General features: G+C 35.4%; 1 protein-coding gene across 1 annotated transcript in view; it reads left to right on the top strand.

The window, feature by feature from the left end:
- Window positions 1-14,878, top strand: part of TMEM161B (transmembrane protein 161B) — a 32,051-nt gene extending 17,173 nt beyond the window's left edge. Inside the window, exons 5-11 of the mRNA XM_019474376.1 lie at window positions 3,744-3,895; window positions 4,606-4,636; window positions 6,217-6,357; window positions 9,580-9,693; window positions 10,810-10,984; window positions 13,173-13,269; window positions 14,145-14,878. Of these exons, the coding sequence (XP_019329921.1) occupies window positions 3,744-3,895; window positions 4,606-4,636; window positions 6,217-6,357; window positions 9,580-9,693; window positions 10,810-10,984; window positions 13,173-13,269; window positions 14,145-14,422 (988 nt within the window). The 3' untranslated portion in view covers window positions 14,423-14,878. The remainder of the gene's footprint in view (window positions 1-3,743; window positions 3,896-4,605; window positions 4,637-6,216; window positions 6,358-9,579; window positions 9,694-10,809; window positions 10,985-13,172; window positions 13,270-14,144) is intronic.
- The last annotated feature ends 390 nt before the right edge of the window (window positions 14,879-15,268 follow it).

The raw sequence follows: 15,268 nt of genomic DNA, 5'->3' as shown, positions 1-15,268 counted from the left end.
CCGCTCCAACAGGTCCGTGTCTTTCTTATGCTGAGGGCCCCAGAGCTGGACGCAGTGCTCCAGGTGGGGTCTCACCAGAGCAGAGTAGAGGAGCAGAATCCCCTCCCTCGACCTGCTGGCCGCACTTTCATGTGCTGAAATGTTTGTGCAGCTGCATTAGCAGGTACCTCAGTGAAAGATGCCAGATTCCCCTGCCAGACTGGGTAGATGCTCAAGTGGAGCTCAATCTGAGCTTACCCACTGTAAGGCTAGGGCAGGAATGTCTGCGTGTCTCCCTCGTTCTGCTGGACTGCAGTGTGAACAATACCAGCCTCACAGTTGGTAGTGTGGGCAAATAGTTCCAGGACAGGGAACTCTCTTATTTTTAGCAGAACAGAAAAATAAATCTTTAAATGGCTAGATAGTTTCATGAAGACTCAAAGATGTTTCTTGGAGGCAGCATTTAGAAGACCTGCCGTACCACCTGCTCAGTGTTTAATATTTTTGAAAGGCTGCAGGATACTGTGTTGATTGATCACCTTTCATGCCGGTAGCCAGCACTCACTGAACAGTTTCCAGTACTTGAAGAGGAGTAACAAAAGATCTTGCAAAACAAAGATGTTGAGGGCTTTTTTAAGACAGATTATTGGTCATGACCTGCTGATTGTGTATTTTGGATTAAAAATGAGTTTTGCAATGTTTCTTGCAAAAAGTAATGTTAATGTTTTCAAAAACATTGTGGTGTAGGCCACAATGTTTGAATTACTATTTTTTTAATTAATCTTTATTTACAGTTTGTTGCAGATAGTAACTATTGACAGATTGATGATTTCTATTATTTTGAAATTTGGAAAGGTGGCTTCTGTCAGAACAAATATTCAAAATTAGCAAACTGAATTATTGATCACAATTTTAAATGTAGCAGTTGCAGCCAGCTTACTTGCAAAGGATTGGTTTTGTCAAATAACAGAATGCTTTATTGGTGGGAGGAAGAGTGTGCATAAGGATAGAGTAAAATGGACAACACTGAGAGATGATCCATCTTAATAGTAGCGTGTGCCTAATTTATGTTACTGTACTTACACAGCTATTTAAAATTCATCATTGAGAACAACTGAATAAGTCAGATTACTTAACTTTTTGTCTGTAAGCCTTTAAACAGTGTTGTATGCAATCGTTTCTGTTGCAAGGGCAAGGTATTTAGGGAAATTAATGTGCTATAGCAAGAGTAAGATATTTCTCAGCTGGGAAGCTGTCTGTTATCTGAAAAAGGTTTAAGTAACCTGATTTTATTGGTAGGTTAGTAAATTTCACTGGCTACTTTTGGAAAACATATTGATGGCATAGCAAAAGAAAGCGACAGTCTTTTCTTAACTTGACTGAAGGTTGATCTAGGGAAAGGCAGTCATCAAATATCTTAAAATAACCTCTAAGGCTTAAACTAATTTTTCTAATAATATAGAGGAGTTTATTTGATTTGCAGTTGTGGATCCAAAAGTTCTGTGTATTTTAATAGAAACAGAAGATGGATCTTTTTCTATTCAACCATGTGCATAAATACCAGTGGATTATATCATTCAAAAATTCCATAATTGCAGCAATTTAAAAGATAAAATTAATTTTGTAAAAAGTGTATACCGTAAATTCTACAGGCATTTCACCTTTTGTGACCAAAAATAAAAGCAATAAAAGGTAGGGTGGGGACTGTATACTCCCACATTATTTCTTCAGTAGGTCCTGAAACGTACGTCAAGCAGTGAAAGGAAGTGATGAAGCGAGCCATAATGCTTCGATTTTCTCCATCCCTAAAGTAGGTAGCAGTGGTGATTATTCAACTAACAGAGGGTTTCAGTCACATACAGTTTGCATAATCATTAATTTATATATTGGGTTCTGAATCTGCACTATAATTGGAATTTACTGTCAGTATGCTTTCTTTTTCCTGGTTGCATTTTCCACGTCCTTTAGGCACAATCCATAGTTGAAAACATGAAGTACCTAGGGGGTAAATCTGTTTATAGGGTTGGACTATTGATCACAAACTGTTACGAAGTCCTTTGTATAACTTCAAGATTTGAAATTAATGTGTTTTCAATTTGTGATCAATGTCCCTAGTTGTAAAATGACACTTGGTTTAATAATGTATTATTAGAGATACAGAGCTTTCCAGAACACAGCTTATATGAACTATTATGTACCTCTTTTTAGGACGAGGTGAGTCTTCCATTAGATATATCAGTTCTTTCTGTGAAGTATGAAGGGAGCTTAAGTTGATTACTGTGAACTTAGAGTTATTAGATGCTGTGCTTAGGCTGCTTTATTGCGTGCATATGAATACCTCTCTGCATATACATGAAATACAGCAATGTGTATAAAGTGTGATACTGCATAGTCGTATAGTTTCTTGAGAGAGTAACTGAAGACTGTTCAAGTGTTTTACTGAATAGATGCTCTAAAACATGTTTTCATGTAATCTACATCTTAAAATACTTCCAGTAGTAAAAAAAGTGCAAATATGAATGAATATGTTATTGCATAGTGTGGAAAAAAGGGTGCAGTTTACACTTAAAATCTTCTTTTTCCTTTTTCTCTTCGGTTTTTCAAAGCAGGTAATGTCTGGAGTGATCCCCAAGTACTTTATTTAAATATGGAGTGGATATTGCCTGCCATTTGAGTTGACAGTCTATAATGAAAAATTTATCCTAATCTACTGTTTAACTTTGGAGCTAATTATGTTTAGAAGTGTGTTAAAAAGGAGAATACTCAATAAACATTTTAAAAGCAGCTTGATAACAGAACAGGTAATGTCTTAGATGTTCGTATTTGTGGCACTGGGGTTACATGAAAGGACTTAATATATCATACCAGACTATATAGGGTTTTTTAAGGTTGGGTTTTTTTTTTTCCCCAAGATGAGCATGGGATAGATTTTTCTTTCCTAGATAGTGCTAAACGTGCTGTTGTTTTACTATCTTTGATAGCTGAGAAATCTCAAACACGTGCATGTGACAGTAAAGAAATATGTTTCATCTTTTCATATGTTTTCTGTTTAGTAAACAGTCATTTAATAATCTAAACAACAGTCCCATGCCATTTTGTCACAGTTTCTTGTAAGGCAGGTCTACAGTCCCTGTGAGCAGAAATTCTCATAGTTGAGAAATTTTATCCCATTATTGATAGAAGTGCTTGTTGGAGCATCCTGTTCTTGCTGTTTGTATGTATACCTTAGGCTTGTGCATCCAGGAAGAACACATATAGCTCCTCTGTGGTTAAAAATGTGTTTATTCACTTCCCTGCCATCACAGTTGTTGCATTCAAAAGTAATATTTTGGATTTTGAAATTAAGATATATTAAACCTGGAGTTATGTAGTTTGATGGAATATTTTTCTTTTAGCTTGATATTTTGCATTGAAGATGCAATTGTCTTGGTTTTTGTTTGATGTAACTTATGATTATGTAATCATTTACATTTAAACCATGGTTTAATTCTCCTAGGTTGATAGTGAATATTTCTGCAATTGACTATAAGTAAGACTAATCAAAACTATACTCCAGAGTAGTATATTCCTGGCTACCCATTATGTGATTATTGTGCTTTACAGTGTTCTGTAATTTTAACCTGAAATTGGCTGAACACATTACTTTTCTTAAAAAATTGTGCGTCGTATAACAGCCCTAGTGTAGATGACCAAAATACAGCTTTATAATTCTTAAATATAGTTATTTTGCAAACTTAATTTTCCTTGACCTTTTTCTTGTATAGTAAGGTACTGTTTTCGTTGACTACCCATTATTTCAAAGTAGAGGATGGAGGTGAAAGATCAGTCTGTGTCACCTTTGGTTTTTTCTTCTTCGTGAAAGCAATGGCAATTCTCATTGTGACAGAAAACTATCTAGAGTTTGGACTGGAATCAGGTAACTCCTTTCTTTAGTGTTTGCAACAGCTCTAGTGATTGCATGACCTGAAAAATTTATTTCCAGTCTTTTAGGTGTTTTTGAGAATATCTGTGTTAAAATGAACTCTATATGTCATATACTTCTAAGACACTTTGCTTTGGAATGCAAATTCTGAAGGATATCCTGTATATTTTCCCTGCTTTCTTTTAAATAGTGTAATCTTTGCCTAGGTTGTTTGTTTTGTTAATTATATTTGCCTTCCAGTTTTACATTTAACCCATTTTGCCTTTCATAGTAAAGTGAAGCTTCTTTACTGGGAAAAAAAAAAAGAAATACTTATGTTTGTAAAAAATAATGTTAATTTTATTCATGTTCTTGAAGTGTACAAATATCAGAAATGTTAATAATCAAGTTTTATTGCATTATGGCATACCAATTAGCACATGAAAGAGCTATGCTAGACATATGAAGATTTATTTAAAAGATGACCTGGCATTTTATTTCAAAAAAGGGATTCTGCATTTGTACTGCGTACATGCTTATTATCTCTATAATGATGTGAAAAGGTGGGTTAATGAAAATAATTCGTCAGTACTCACAAGTAACTTAAGTTGCATTTGTGTTTTCTCTTTTTAATTTGGAGATAGTTTCTACCCTGACATCTTGGTTGTAGTCCATAAAATACAGTTCAAAACTATAAACATTTTTTTCATGGTAATTCCCATCAGCTTTGCAAGGATTGCTTAAAATAGACGATAGGTATTTTTTGCATTCCTGTGGTATGCAAGAGGATGAGTGTGCAAAAGCTACAGATGGAGCTTGTGATAAAGTTGGCGTGAGGAGTAAATTTTGGGATTCAGTCCTGTTTTCAGGACTGTTTGTAATAGTGTTTTCCTATTGTGCAAAAACATCTGCTTGCTACAGGACATCCAAGTTTTGTATAGGCTGTCAAAGGAACATGCCGTAGCTTGTGATGTTACATAAATAGTCAGTCGCTGTCGTAGACAGCCTTTGTATATTGTAAAATGGATTTCTGTTACAATTCTTTCCTTCTACACATGGTCTAAAATGCGTTTGTGGGGTATGTCGTCACTGTGGGACCGCAGCTTTGAATTTCGTGCTTGAAAGTTCTCAAGTATCGTGCAGAAGCTCTGGAATCTTTATTTTTGAGGAACAGAAATTTCCTCAGACTTGATTAGTGTGTCATTTATGAATAAACTCATGGGAAACCCTTAACTGAATCCCATGTATTTCTTAGCCTTTCTTCACTCTGCTTTTCCTAAGCTATTGCAAGTTTACTAACTTTATATTAATTTTCCTGTTAAGTGTTTGCTTATTTTTGAAATTTTGCAGTGCTTTGGCTGTTTAGAGGAACAGAAATTTCCTCAGACTTGATTAGTGTGTCATTTATGAATAAACTCATGGGAAACCCTTAACTGAATCCCATGTATTTCTTAGCCTTTCTTCACTCTGCTTTTCCTAAGCTATTGCAAGTTTACTAACTTTATATTAATTTTCCTGTTAAGTGTTTGCTTATTTTTGAAATTTTGCAGTGCTTTGGCTGTTTACAGCAGCAGTTGAGGTGATGATGGTGTCTTTTGGTAGTTCACAGGTTGTAGATCAAGAAAGAATCTGAAACTCATGTGGATCACTAGATTTGTTTTTGTTCCTCTTTAATCTGTGTTAGTTACATGTCACTTCTTTTTTCTTTGTGTAATCCAGTGTTTGTTAATTCCGTAATTCAGTTGATCCTGGATATTTTTTTCTGTAATTTTTTTACATAGTCCATAGTTCATTAAAACAAATTATATTAATCACTTGAAAGAGACACGTTAATTGGCCACATGTATGTTTTAGATAAATCTGTGAAAAACTGCAGTAATAAGTTTGATAGAGCTTTTTAATGGATAAAGGTAGAATGTAAGTAGTATAACTTAAATATCCATTTTGTGTTTGACCAGTTAAACTTGTGATGCATCTGTTCTTCTCTTAAAAACATAATCATTAAATTCATTCTATTAGCTATTTCTGTTATATAATTTGTTGTTAATTACAATATAAAATTACTCTTTTTTTGTTCTTTTCTACTAACATGCTTAACGTCTTATAGGCAGTAGCTTAGGTTTTCTGTTTTTCTAGGAAATAAATAGGTGACTTGGTTTTTTTTATTTCAGCTCCTTATTGGTTTGTAATAATGCTAGTATTCCAGAGTAAAACTATAGAATACTGTTTGCTTTTTTATTACGTGTTAGATACTGTTGAGTTGAAAGTAGTCTCTGATACCCCACCCCCCCAACTTCCTCCCCAAGAAAACGCTTATTTCCTTTCTTTTCTTTTAGGGGTCCTGTGTCTAAACTAACCTTCAAATTGTTCCTGGCTGTTCTGTGTTCACTTATTGGTGCTTTTTTGACATTCCCTGGCTTGCGACTGGCTCAAATGCATCTGGATGCTCTGAATTTAGCAACAGAAAAAATAACACAGTAAGAGAAAATATATGCACATAGGTATATGCTACTCAGTCTTAAATCTTTAATGTCTGAAAATAAACAAAGCAAACTATTCCAGTAAGAAGGTAGTGACTAAGACTTCTGTTGCTGCCTGCTTTTCATATCTTGAGCAGACTTGTCACCTGCCTCTGTCTGCTCAACCTGTGCTCTGCCAGCCTGTTACATTCTTTGCCTTGTAATTAGAGTCCCAATTAAAGGAGCTTTCCTTTCCTCCTGCAAGAGCTCCTCCATGAATGTTTCTGCTTACCGCTTCCTTTCCCCCATCATATCTTTTTTGGAAGTTAAGATAACTTTCAGGATGTAGAGGTGCAACCATGACTTTTTTTTTTCCCCACTCACCACCCCCACTTCCAGGTGGGCATCATGCCTTTAATAAATTAGGGTAAGTTACAAAGAAAAGATGACCCAGAATATTTAATAGGGGTCAGAAGTTAATACCAGTTTAAAGGAATATTTTCATTTTCAGCTGTTATTGACTTTGGTAGTAATATGTCTTCTCCGATTTAACTATTTCTCTTCAGCGTTCTCTGGTTGAGGGAGCAACTCCAAATGCCTTTCATAGATCTTGACCTTTGATGTTTAATACATGTTAATGACAGCACAGGCCATTGCCATCATTTAGTCTGGTCACTTTCCTAAGAGAACCGTTTTATTTTCTGATACGAAAATTATTTATGTTCAAGCTGCATTTTTTTTTTCTTTTCCCCCAGAAATGCCCAGCTTAAAAATTAATCTGTGTTTAAAGTGGGTCCTTCGCTCTTGGTAAATTTATAACCAAGTACTCTGTGTTACACTTGCACTCATCATAGTTGAATGCATCCAGATACAGCTGCAAGCTATTGGCTTGTTGTATCTGCTGTTAAATTTCTATGTGCAGACTGTGACTGAGTCACTTCCTAATCTGTTCTTTTCAGCTAAATGAAGTAAACTGCTTAGTTTTTAATTTTTATGGTTCTCAATATTTTAAAATTTCTTGTGCCTTATCTGTAAGTATCCTCTAATTTTCCAACATCTTCCTTGATCTGTGGACGTGAGATCCTAGGCAGAAATATAAAATCTCTGAAACAGAAATTTATTAATCAAGAACTAAAAGGGTAATTAATATCCACTAGAATGAGGTTATGAAAAATAAATCTTCTCTAACTTAATGTTTAGAGGGTATTGGAACTAGTTGATAACTTTGTGCAACACCAAGCAATTTGCTTTCAAAAGTCTACCAATACTTCGACTATTCAACTGGAACAATATAAAAATTACGTTAAATGGATTAAAACTTGGTCAGATATCAGTGTAATTAGGTAATGCAATTATAAACAAAGAATCATTGTCAAGTGATAGGGTCTAATTGGCCTGAAGAGATGGTATTTGGCCTTAGTGATGTGTTTTTTATGAGTGAGTAGATCATTATTGACTGTTTGCAGTTGTTTGTCAGTGACTAAAGGGGAGTAGTAAGTGAGGATGATTTGTCACTGATACAAAGCTCTCTAATTTGGGTGCAGGAAAACAATGCCTTTCTCTGCAGTCAAATACATGGTCTACTTTTGGGGGGCGGGGGGAAACAAAACCAAAACAAACCTCCCCCAGATCCCCAAAGCTGCCCAAAAAAACCACCAGCCCCCAAGCTCCCCCCCAAAACAACAAAAAACCCCCTCCCAAAAACAAAACAAAAAAAAAAAAAGGAAAAAAAATAAAGGGGACAAGCTCCTTTTCCCATTCCATTACAGAATGGGAGACTTAACTTACAGGGAATACTGACCAAAAAAAAAGTAAAGGTTAATGATTAACTACCACTTCACTAATATGTTCAAAATGATTAATGATAGCTGATTTGATTTTTTTTTTTCTTTAGCAGCAGTATCCTTCCCTGCATATATTTTGGAGTCTTCTTAATCAATTTGTACCATTTTCATAAACAGTCCCTCATTTTCCCGAGCCTGCTTCAAGAGTCTTTCAACCTTTCTCCCTGTACTCAAATAAACAGAAAGGGATTCTTGCCACCCTTTGGCACATTCCAGTCCATTAACTCAATAGGATGTCTTAAATAAGTAGAATCTCAGGTAAAATGCTTTCACAAGTTACTAAAATTCTTTGGACTGTTCCTTGATGCTGTCGTGTTCCCTAGCAACGCTGAATAACTAGCAGTGCTTATTTCTTCATCTGAAACCAATGATTTAAGCGTGTGTGTGATGACACCTTCTGAAACATGCAGACATTTTAATGGTTTTAGGAAGCTTGATATTTTGAAATCAGTAAGGTCTTGTGTTCTTCAGAATAACTTGATTACCTCGTTTTTTCTAGAGTGTAGAAGACTCTGGTTGGAGGTGGAAGTGTAGACAAGCTGGTTCTGTTAGTGAGGAAGCATTGCACTAGCAAAACCACCAGATCTACAGCACTGAACTTTTCATTTCAATTTAGTGATGAAAAATGATTTGGATATGGGGTTCAGAAATGAAGAAGGATATTAATTTCAGGGAAAAAAAAAATCCAGAAAACTATCTCCTCTTTTTAAATTCTGCTGTACAAAAGGGTACTGCCTCTACATTAACTGTGCAGTTTCGTACAATGCTTTTAAAATGGAATAGCTGTGCTGGCTTTTTTTTTTTTTGTCCGAGTATCTTTAATTGAATGTAAGTACCAAGTTTCATTTAGTCAAGGTACGTAAGTAGAAATCTTCATTAAACTGGGAAATCTGACCTCTCAGAACTGCTTCCCCTGGTCTGTATAGATAATGGAAGTTAATCTGAGTACTTTTTTAATAAAGCAAAAAAATAGTAGTATAGCAGCATTTTTCCCATAATTATCCATCTGAGATGCTGACTCTCTAGGTTAAAACTGTAATAGCTAGTGCAATTTGGTGTTATGCCATCGTATGGAAATTTTCAACAACTGTCTTTTGCTATAGTGTGGCATAATGCAGGTAGCTCCTTTGGTTAGATTGCTTGGAATAAATCAAGTTTTCAGATATTCTAAGAACATTTTTTTAAGCCACAAAGAGTGTGATTTCACAGTATGTAATATTACTGATTTGTTGAAACGCGAGTCATACCTATAAAATAGGGAAATAATTTTCTTCTTTACCTTTCTTCCAACTATTTTAAAATTTGGATTTCTCCTTTTGAATCTGTACCACCAGTTTCAACAGTATGGTAATTGTTTGTATTTAATAACTTCCCCCCTTTTTTTTTCTTCTTTCAGAACATTGCTACATATAAACTTCTTGGCACCTTTATTTACGGTTCTACTGTGGGTGAAACCAATCACTAAGGACTACATTATGAACCCACCTTTGGGCAAAGAGAGCGTCCCTTTGTAAGATTCCCTTTAAAAATTCTTTCTGGGGTATTGAGAACAAAACCATAAGTCTAAGTAGTGCCCTGTGAAAGTCATAGAAACGTGAAAGACTTAAAATTTAATAGCATCTGCTGTCAAAGGTATTGTGGAAGTTGCAGAAGAGCTTCTGTTATTTTGGAAGAACGAGAATTAGTCGCAGTGTTGAATGGTAAGGTGGTCGTTCCCAAAAAAGCTGCTACCTTCTGGCATCTCCTTGGCAGTGATGGGTTGTTCTTCCTAGGGGTGGAATACCACCTCACTGCCAACTTCTGGAACCTTGTATCTTACATATTGGTGTAGGAAAGGAGTGGTTTCACTGAAGGCAGTCGAGATACATTGGCATGAGAACTGACCTAAGCAATTTGTCTTAAGATCTGTGTCTAGGTGAAGTGCATATGGAATTGATAGCTAAAATATTTAAAATGTAAAAAAGGAAAGAATTTTCAGGAAGAGTGGTATCTGAAATAAATACTGTGTAAATAGCATAGGTGATTGCCATTGTCACTATTAGTCTAGATAATTCAAAATAGCAGTATTCAAATAGACTTGAAACAGACATGATTGGCTGACACTTTTATTGCTTTCTAGGCCTAAGATATTCTAAGGTGATTCTGTGACCACTGAACTATTACATAGAACATTGCACATATACATATTTTGTGCTTCCATTTTGTTCCTCAGTTTATCTTAAAATGAGGGCTGTGCTGTAACAGGGTATCTAAGGCAACTGAAGTACACACTTGCTATCTAGAACTGTGTGTCTCAAAACCTGTAATTATCTGAGTGAGCTTGTCTTTTAGTGTCCTGTCTTCATTACTCAGAATTTAAGCATTTAAGAGCTGTTTGTGTTTACGGGCAAATGGATACTAATTTGGATCTAATGCTGCAATAGGGCTATTAAGAAGTAGCAGTAGAGAGGGAAGCAGAGGGCAAACGTGAATATTACTTGCACATGAACTTCATAACTGTAGATTGTGTGTTAAGTATTTTTGACAATATGCTGCAAGATTTCTTTACAGATGATACAAACAAATAACTCTGTAGCAGTAGGTGACCTTTGGAAAACAGCGTTACCCTTTTTTTTTTAATCCACAGAATGTCAGAAGATACATTTGACACCATGAGGTTGTGGATTATAATCCTGTTGTGTGTTTTACGGTTGGCTATGATGCGTCATCATTTACAGGCCTATCTGAATTTAGCTCAGAAAAGTGTGGATCAGATGAAAAAGGAAGCTGGCAGAATAAGTATGGTTGATTTACAGAAAATGGTAAGTATGGTGTCACTGAGGTTAGGTATTTGGAGTGGTCTGTCTGTACAAATGCTTTTTTTCCAGTTTGTTATGTCTTCTTTGGCACCAGAGCTGAAATCTGAATGAAGCTTCCTAAAGTATATCTCCTATAAAAATAGCACCATTACAGAGAAATTCTGTAAACCTAATTATGCAGAGATGTATCATCCATATTATGCAGATGGCTTGTCTAAAGTTATTTGGAAGTTGTTATAAAAGATCCTTTCATGAATTGTTCTTTACAATTATGATGTGTTTCTGTTCAGCGTGAATAGATCTTGCGGAGTGCAGAGGGTGAGTGGTGATCTCTAGCTACAACATGGGGAAAAAAAAAGTTGAATTTAGATAGGAGGGTAAAATACTGTTACCTAATCCCAACTATGATTTTTAAATTGAGGCAAAATTTAAGGTAAAGTGATTATATTTTGGGATAAAATGAGACATGTTTAATTCTGTCAGACCACTCTCAAGTGCACTAGCCTAGTTACAAAACTGTCTGCCCATCTTGTTACTGTGGCAAAGGAAAAAATTATTTATTTATTTATTTAAAAAGAAAAGTAATAAAACATACCATCAACAAACTGAGGAGGTAGAAATTCGTAAGCTTGTTGTAAAATGGTGTTTTGTGTTGCCTGCAAAATAGACTTACATTTCCAGTGTTGCATGATAGTGCTGCCTGATGATCTTGCGGAGTTGGGGTGCATTGCAGGAGGAATATTGAAGTATGCCGTAAGACAAAGATTCCTCTCTTAGGATTGTCACTATTACTTGTAATCTTGTCCTTGGCTTCACTGAGATTCTGAAGGTCGTAAGTGAACTATGCAGTAGTTATTTACAAACAAAGTGGCTAGCAGTTTGCTTCAGAAAACAGGTTAGGAAATACAGGTAGCAGCAACTGGTTAGGACAGAACTGTGCTGATTGCTGTGAATGCATAATTTCAGTTCTGGGAGCTTTCGTCCTACCTATAACACAATAATGTCTTCTCTATGCTGTGTTTCCTAAATCAGTTTATGCAGTATCTCCATATCTCCTCTTTGAGGCGGCCCTAGCCACTAAATGAAGTCCTGTCTTGTTTTGCTAGCCATGTCTGCTTTATTTTCTTCTGGAACTTCTGCCAGTAAAGTCTTTTCTATCTGTCATCCTACAGTGATCATTACTTTTTAATTTGTTATTTTTATCATATTCCATCAATTATCTTACAATATTTTTTGTCTCATGCTTTTTCTTCTGTCAGTGTCTTACTACTTTTTCTTCTCATGTTAGTTTTTTTGATGCTTGCTCGTCACGAAGCCCTTTGAGGTTTTAGAGGTATTTCCAAAAATGTCATGTCTGCCTTCATCTTTTTTGCCACCATGTATTCTGTTCTTTTCTAAAATCCAGTCAGCTTTATTTCATTTCTTGCTTGCTATTGATTTTATGACTTTTTTCCTTCTTTATTTGGTCTAGTCTTTTAGGTCAATAGCTTATATAAAGTAGGTAATGTAACAATCTTGAGAAAGATGGAACAGATTGGGAGCAGGGGGAGGGATAAATCTGAGTGGATTTCAATGAACCATAACGTATACCTGAAATAAAGACCATTTAAATGCTGTTATTGATCAACTACTAATGAAAAAACATCTTGTCATTGTTTTTAAAATACTGGTGTTTCACAGCTAGACATCTTAAAAATATTTTGCTTTTGAGAAGGGACTGCAATAGTAACCAAACTGTCATTTCCTTTTTATGAGGCTTTGGACTGTGACTACTACTTCATTTTTTAAATGGGATTTAGTTTGTAAATCACTGGGGACTTAAAAAATTAAACATATATTTAGCTTTGATTCTGGTATATTGAAATAGAAATCTTTGATGACGTGCAGTTTGCAGAAGCAAAATTGATTCTGTTTGTTTTAACAGAACTGATGCTTTTAGTTATTTCCTTTCAGCACTTCCTCTCAGGTTTGTAAATGTCCTGAAACTAGAGTTCATTAGAGGGATTTCTTCATTAGGTCTTTTGAAGACAATATGTCACATGCCAAGAAGTGCTAGAAAACTTTTAAAACTGCTTATATTACATAACTACTGGGTTTTTTTTTAATAAATTGCTTGGTTTTTGTAGACATGTTCATAAAGGTTTGCTTTGATCAGCCAGAACTCATGAATTACTCTCTTCTGTTTTCCCAGGTGGCTCGGGTATTCTATTATCTTTGTGTAATTGCACTGCAGTATGTTGCACCATTGGTAATGCTCCTTCACACAACTCTGCTCTTGAAAACACTAGGTAGGCAAAATTGGATCGACAAAAATGTGTTCTGTTCTACACAGGGCTCTTATATTTTCAGATTACTAAAGAGAACTAGAATGAACGGGTACTTGCAATACAGAAATACATTGTAGTTCCCTGCAATTTAAAACAATGATGTGTGGCTTTTAAGCAGTCCTCTTCTGTTGCTGCTTTTGACATCTTTCAATTATCTGCTAATTTGTTTATTTCTGAGAAACTGTGTAATACAACCAATTAAGCTGTTTACTTCTGTTGAAATATTTGTCTTTTAAAAGGTATTTTAAAAGTGAGTTGTATAAAGCATTGTTGATTTAACCGTATGAGCATCTGTTAATGTTTTTTCAGCTTTTCAATCTTAAGTAGGCTTTTTGAATGGAAATTGTGAGATATGGGGTTCATTTCATTATTGGGAGATCTGATGTCACTCTGGGTTGTTATGGGGTTTTTTTTTTTCTTTTTCTTTCTTTCTTGTGAGGGATGTCTTTCACAGCCTGCCATGCAGTTGTGGCATTCTTTTTGCAAAATGTCAACGGAAAGAGATAGGCTTTGTTAGGCTGTGATTCATCCCATTCTGGAGTAGACATCTACATCTGGTGGGATGAATCATACCCAGCACTGACAGGGGTCCCAAGGCAACTGCGTCACATGTAGGTGTTAAGATGTCAAAAGGTAAGATGAATCCTACCCTAATAGCTTACTAGTATGATCAGGAAGCCATGCAGATGAATACAGTTAGTATTTATTAAGTTATAAAGACTACATTTTTTTTGTGTGTGTGTGAAAAATACATATAAGATGATCTATAGAGTGATAGAAATAATAGAACTTGAATTTATTTCTACAAAAATCTGTTACTCGTTTCTTTTTAACAGGTAATTATTCTTGGGGTATCTACCCGGAATTGAATTCTGACACTCCAGTAGAAAACAGTCTGCTTCCCAGTTCAGTTTATTCTGAGTCTCCACCTGCTGATGGAAAGATGAAAGTAACTGTAGTACAAATTACAATGGCTTTGGGAAGCCTAAAGAATATTTTCACTCCTCTCCTGTTCCGGGGACTCCTGTCTTTCCTCACCTGGTGGATTGCTGCTTGCCTCTTTTCTACAAGCCTTTTTGGGCTTTTCTATCACCAGTACCTGACTGTGGCATGAACAGGTCAACTGACAAAGCAAGTGTGAGGTCAAATACTAGATACAAACCCAGGTACCCAAGAGGAGACGAAGAGAAAAGAAGAAAACTATATAAGAAGAGAAAACATATCAGAATTTTTTTTAAACACTTCCTCTGTGTTCTCAGGGTGAATATTCTTATAAAGTTTAAAATCGCAACTGGGTTTGTTATTTTTGTTACCCAAATGGTAGGTAACTAATTGAATTATAGTATCGGGACTGACTGACGTTATTGTGTGGCAGATGGTGGTGAGCGTGCTGAAAAGATACGCCCTCTGAGTATCTTGGTTTCCGTAAACAGCAAGCCAACCTCAAAACTTTGTGTTTTAAGCATCAACAGTCAGTGACTGAACTGTGTTAGAAGGGTACTGGTTATAGTGATGGTGGCTGCCTATCGATTAAATCTTGAAACTGAGCCATACAATGGAAGGAGAGAGGGGATTTAAAAAAAAAAATTCTGTTGGATAGCTATTGATCACTTTTCTCCATGAAAAATGAAATAATCCAACAGGACAAAAAAGATACTGTATATTACAGTAAGGAAAGTTGTATAAAATTTAAATTTAACAGGAATAGATGTATGGACCTGACAGGTATTGCTGCCTAAATATTTTGCAGGAATGCTTGTGCAGTAAGAGGGGAGTTATAAAAAATATATTATTTCAGTCCCTGCAGTCATTTTGAAGTAATGGCCATCTGTATTGGTGCTAATATTGATCCACAGATTCCATCTGGATCTTTTAAATTCCTTCTTTTCAGGTAATAGATAAATTCCATTGAATTCACAAAATAATAGAAGTAGATTACTGACACTATATATTAAATATA

The sequence above is a fragment of the Aptenodytes forsteri genome, unplaced genomic scaffold, assembly GCF_000699145.1.
Source record: "Aptenodytes forsteri isolate BGI_AS27 unplaced genomic scaffold, ASM69914v1 Scaffold41, whole genome shotgun sequence".
Lineage (NCBI taxonomy): Eukaryota > Metazoa > Chordata > Aves > Sphenisciformes > Spheniscidae > Aptenodytes > Aptenodytes forsteri.
The sequence above is the reverse complement of the archived record's forward strand: the minus strand, read 5'-3'. Positions and strand labels throughout refer to the sequence as shown.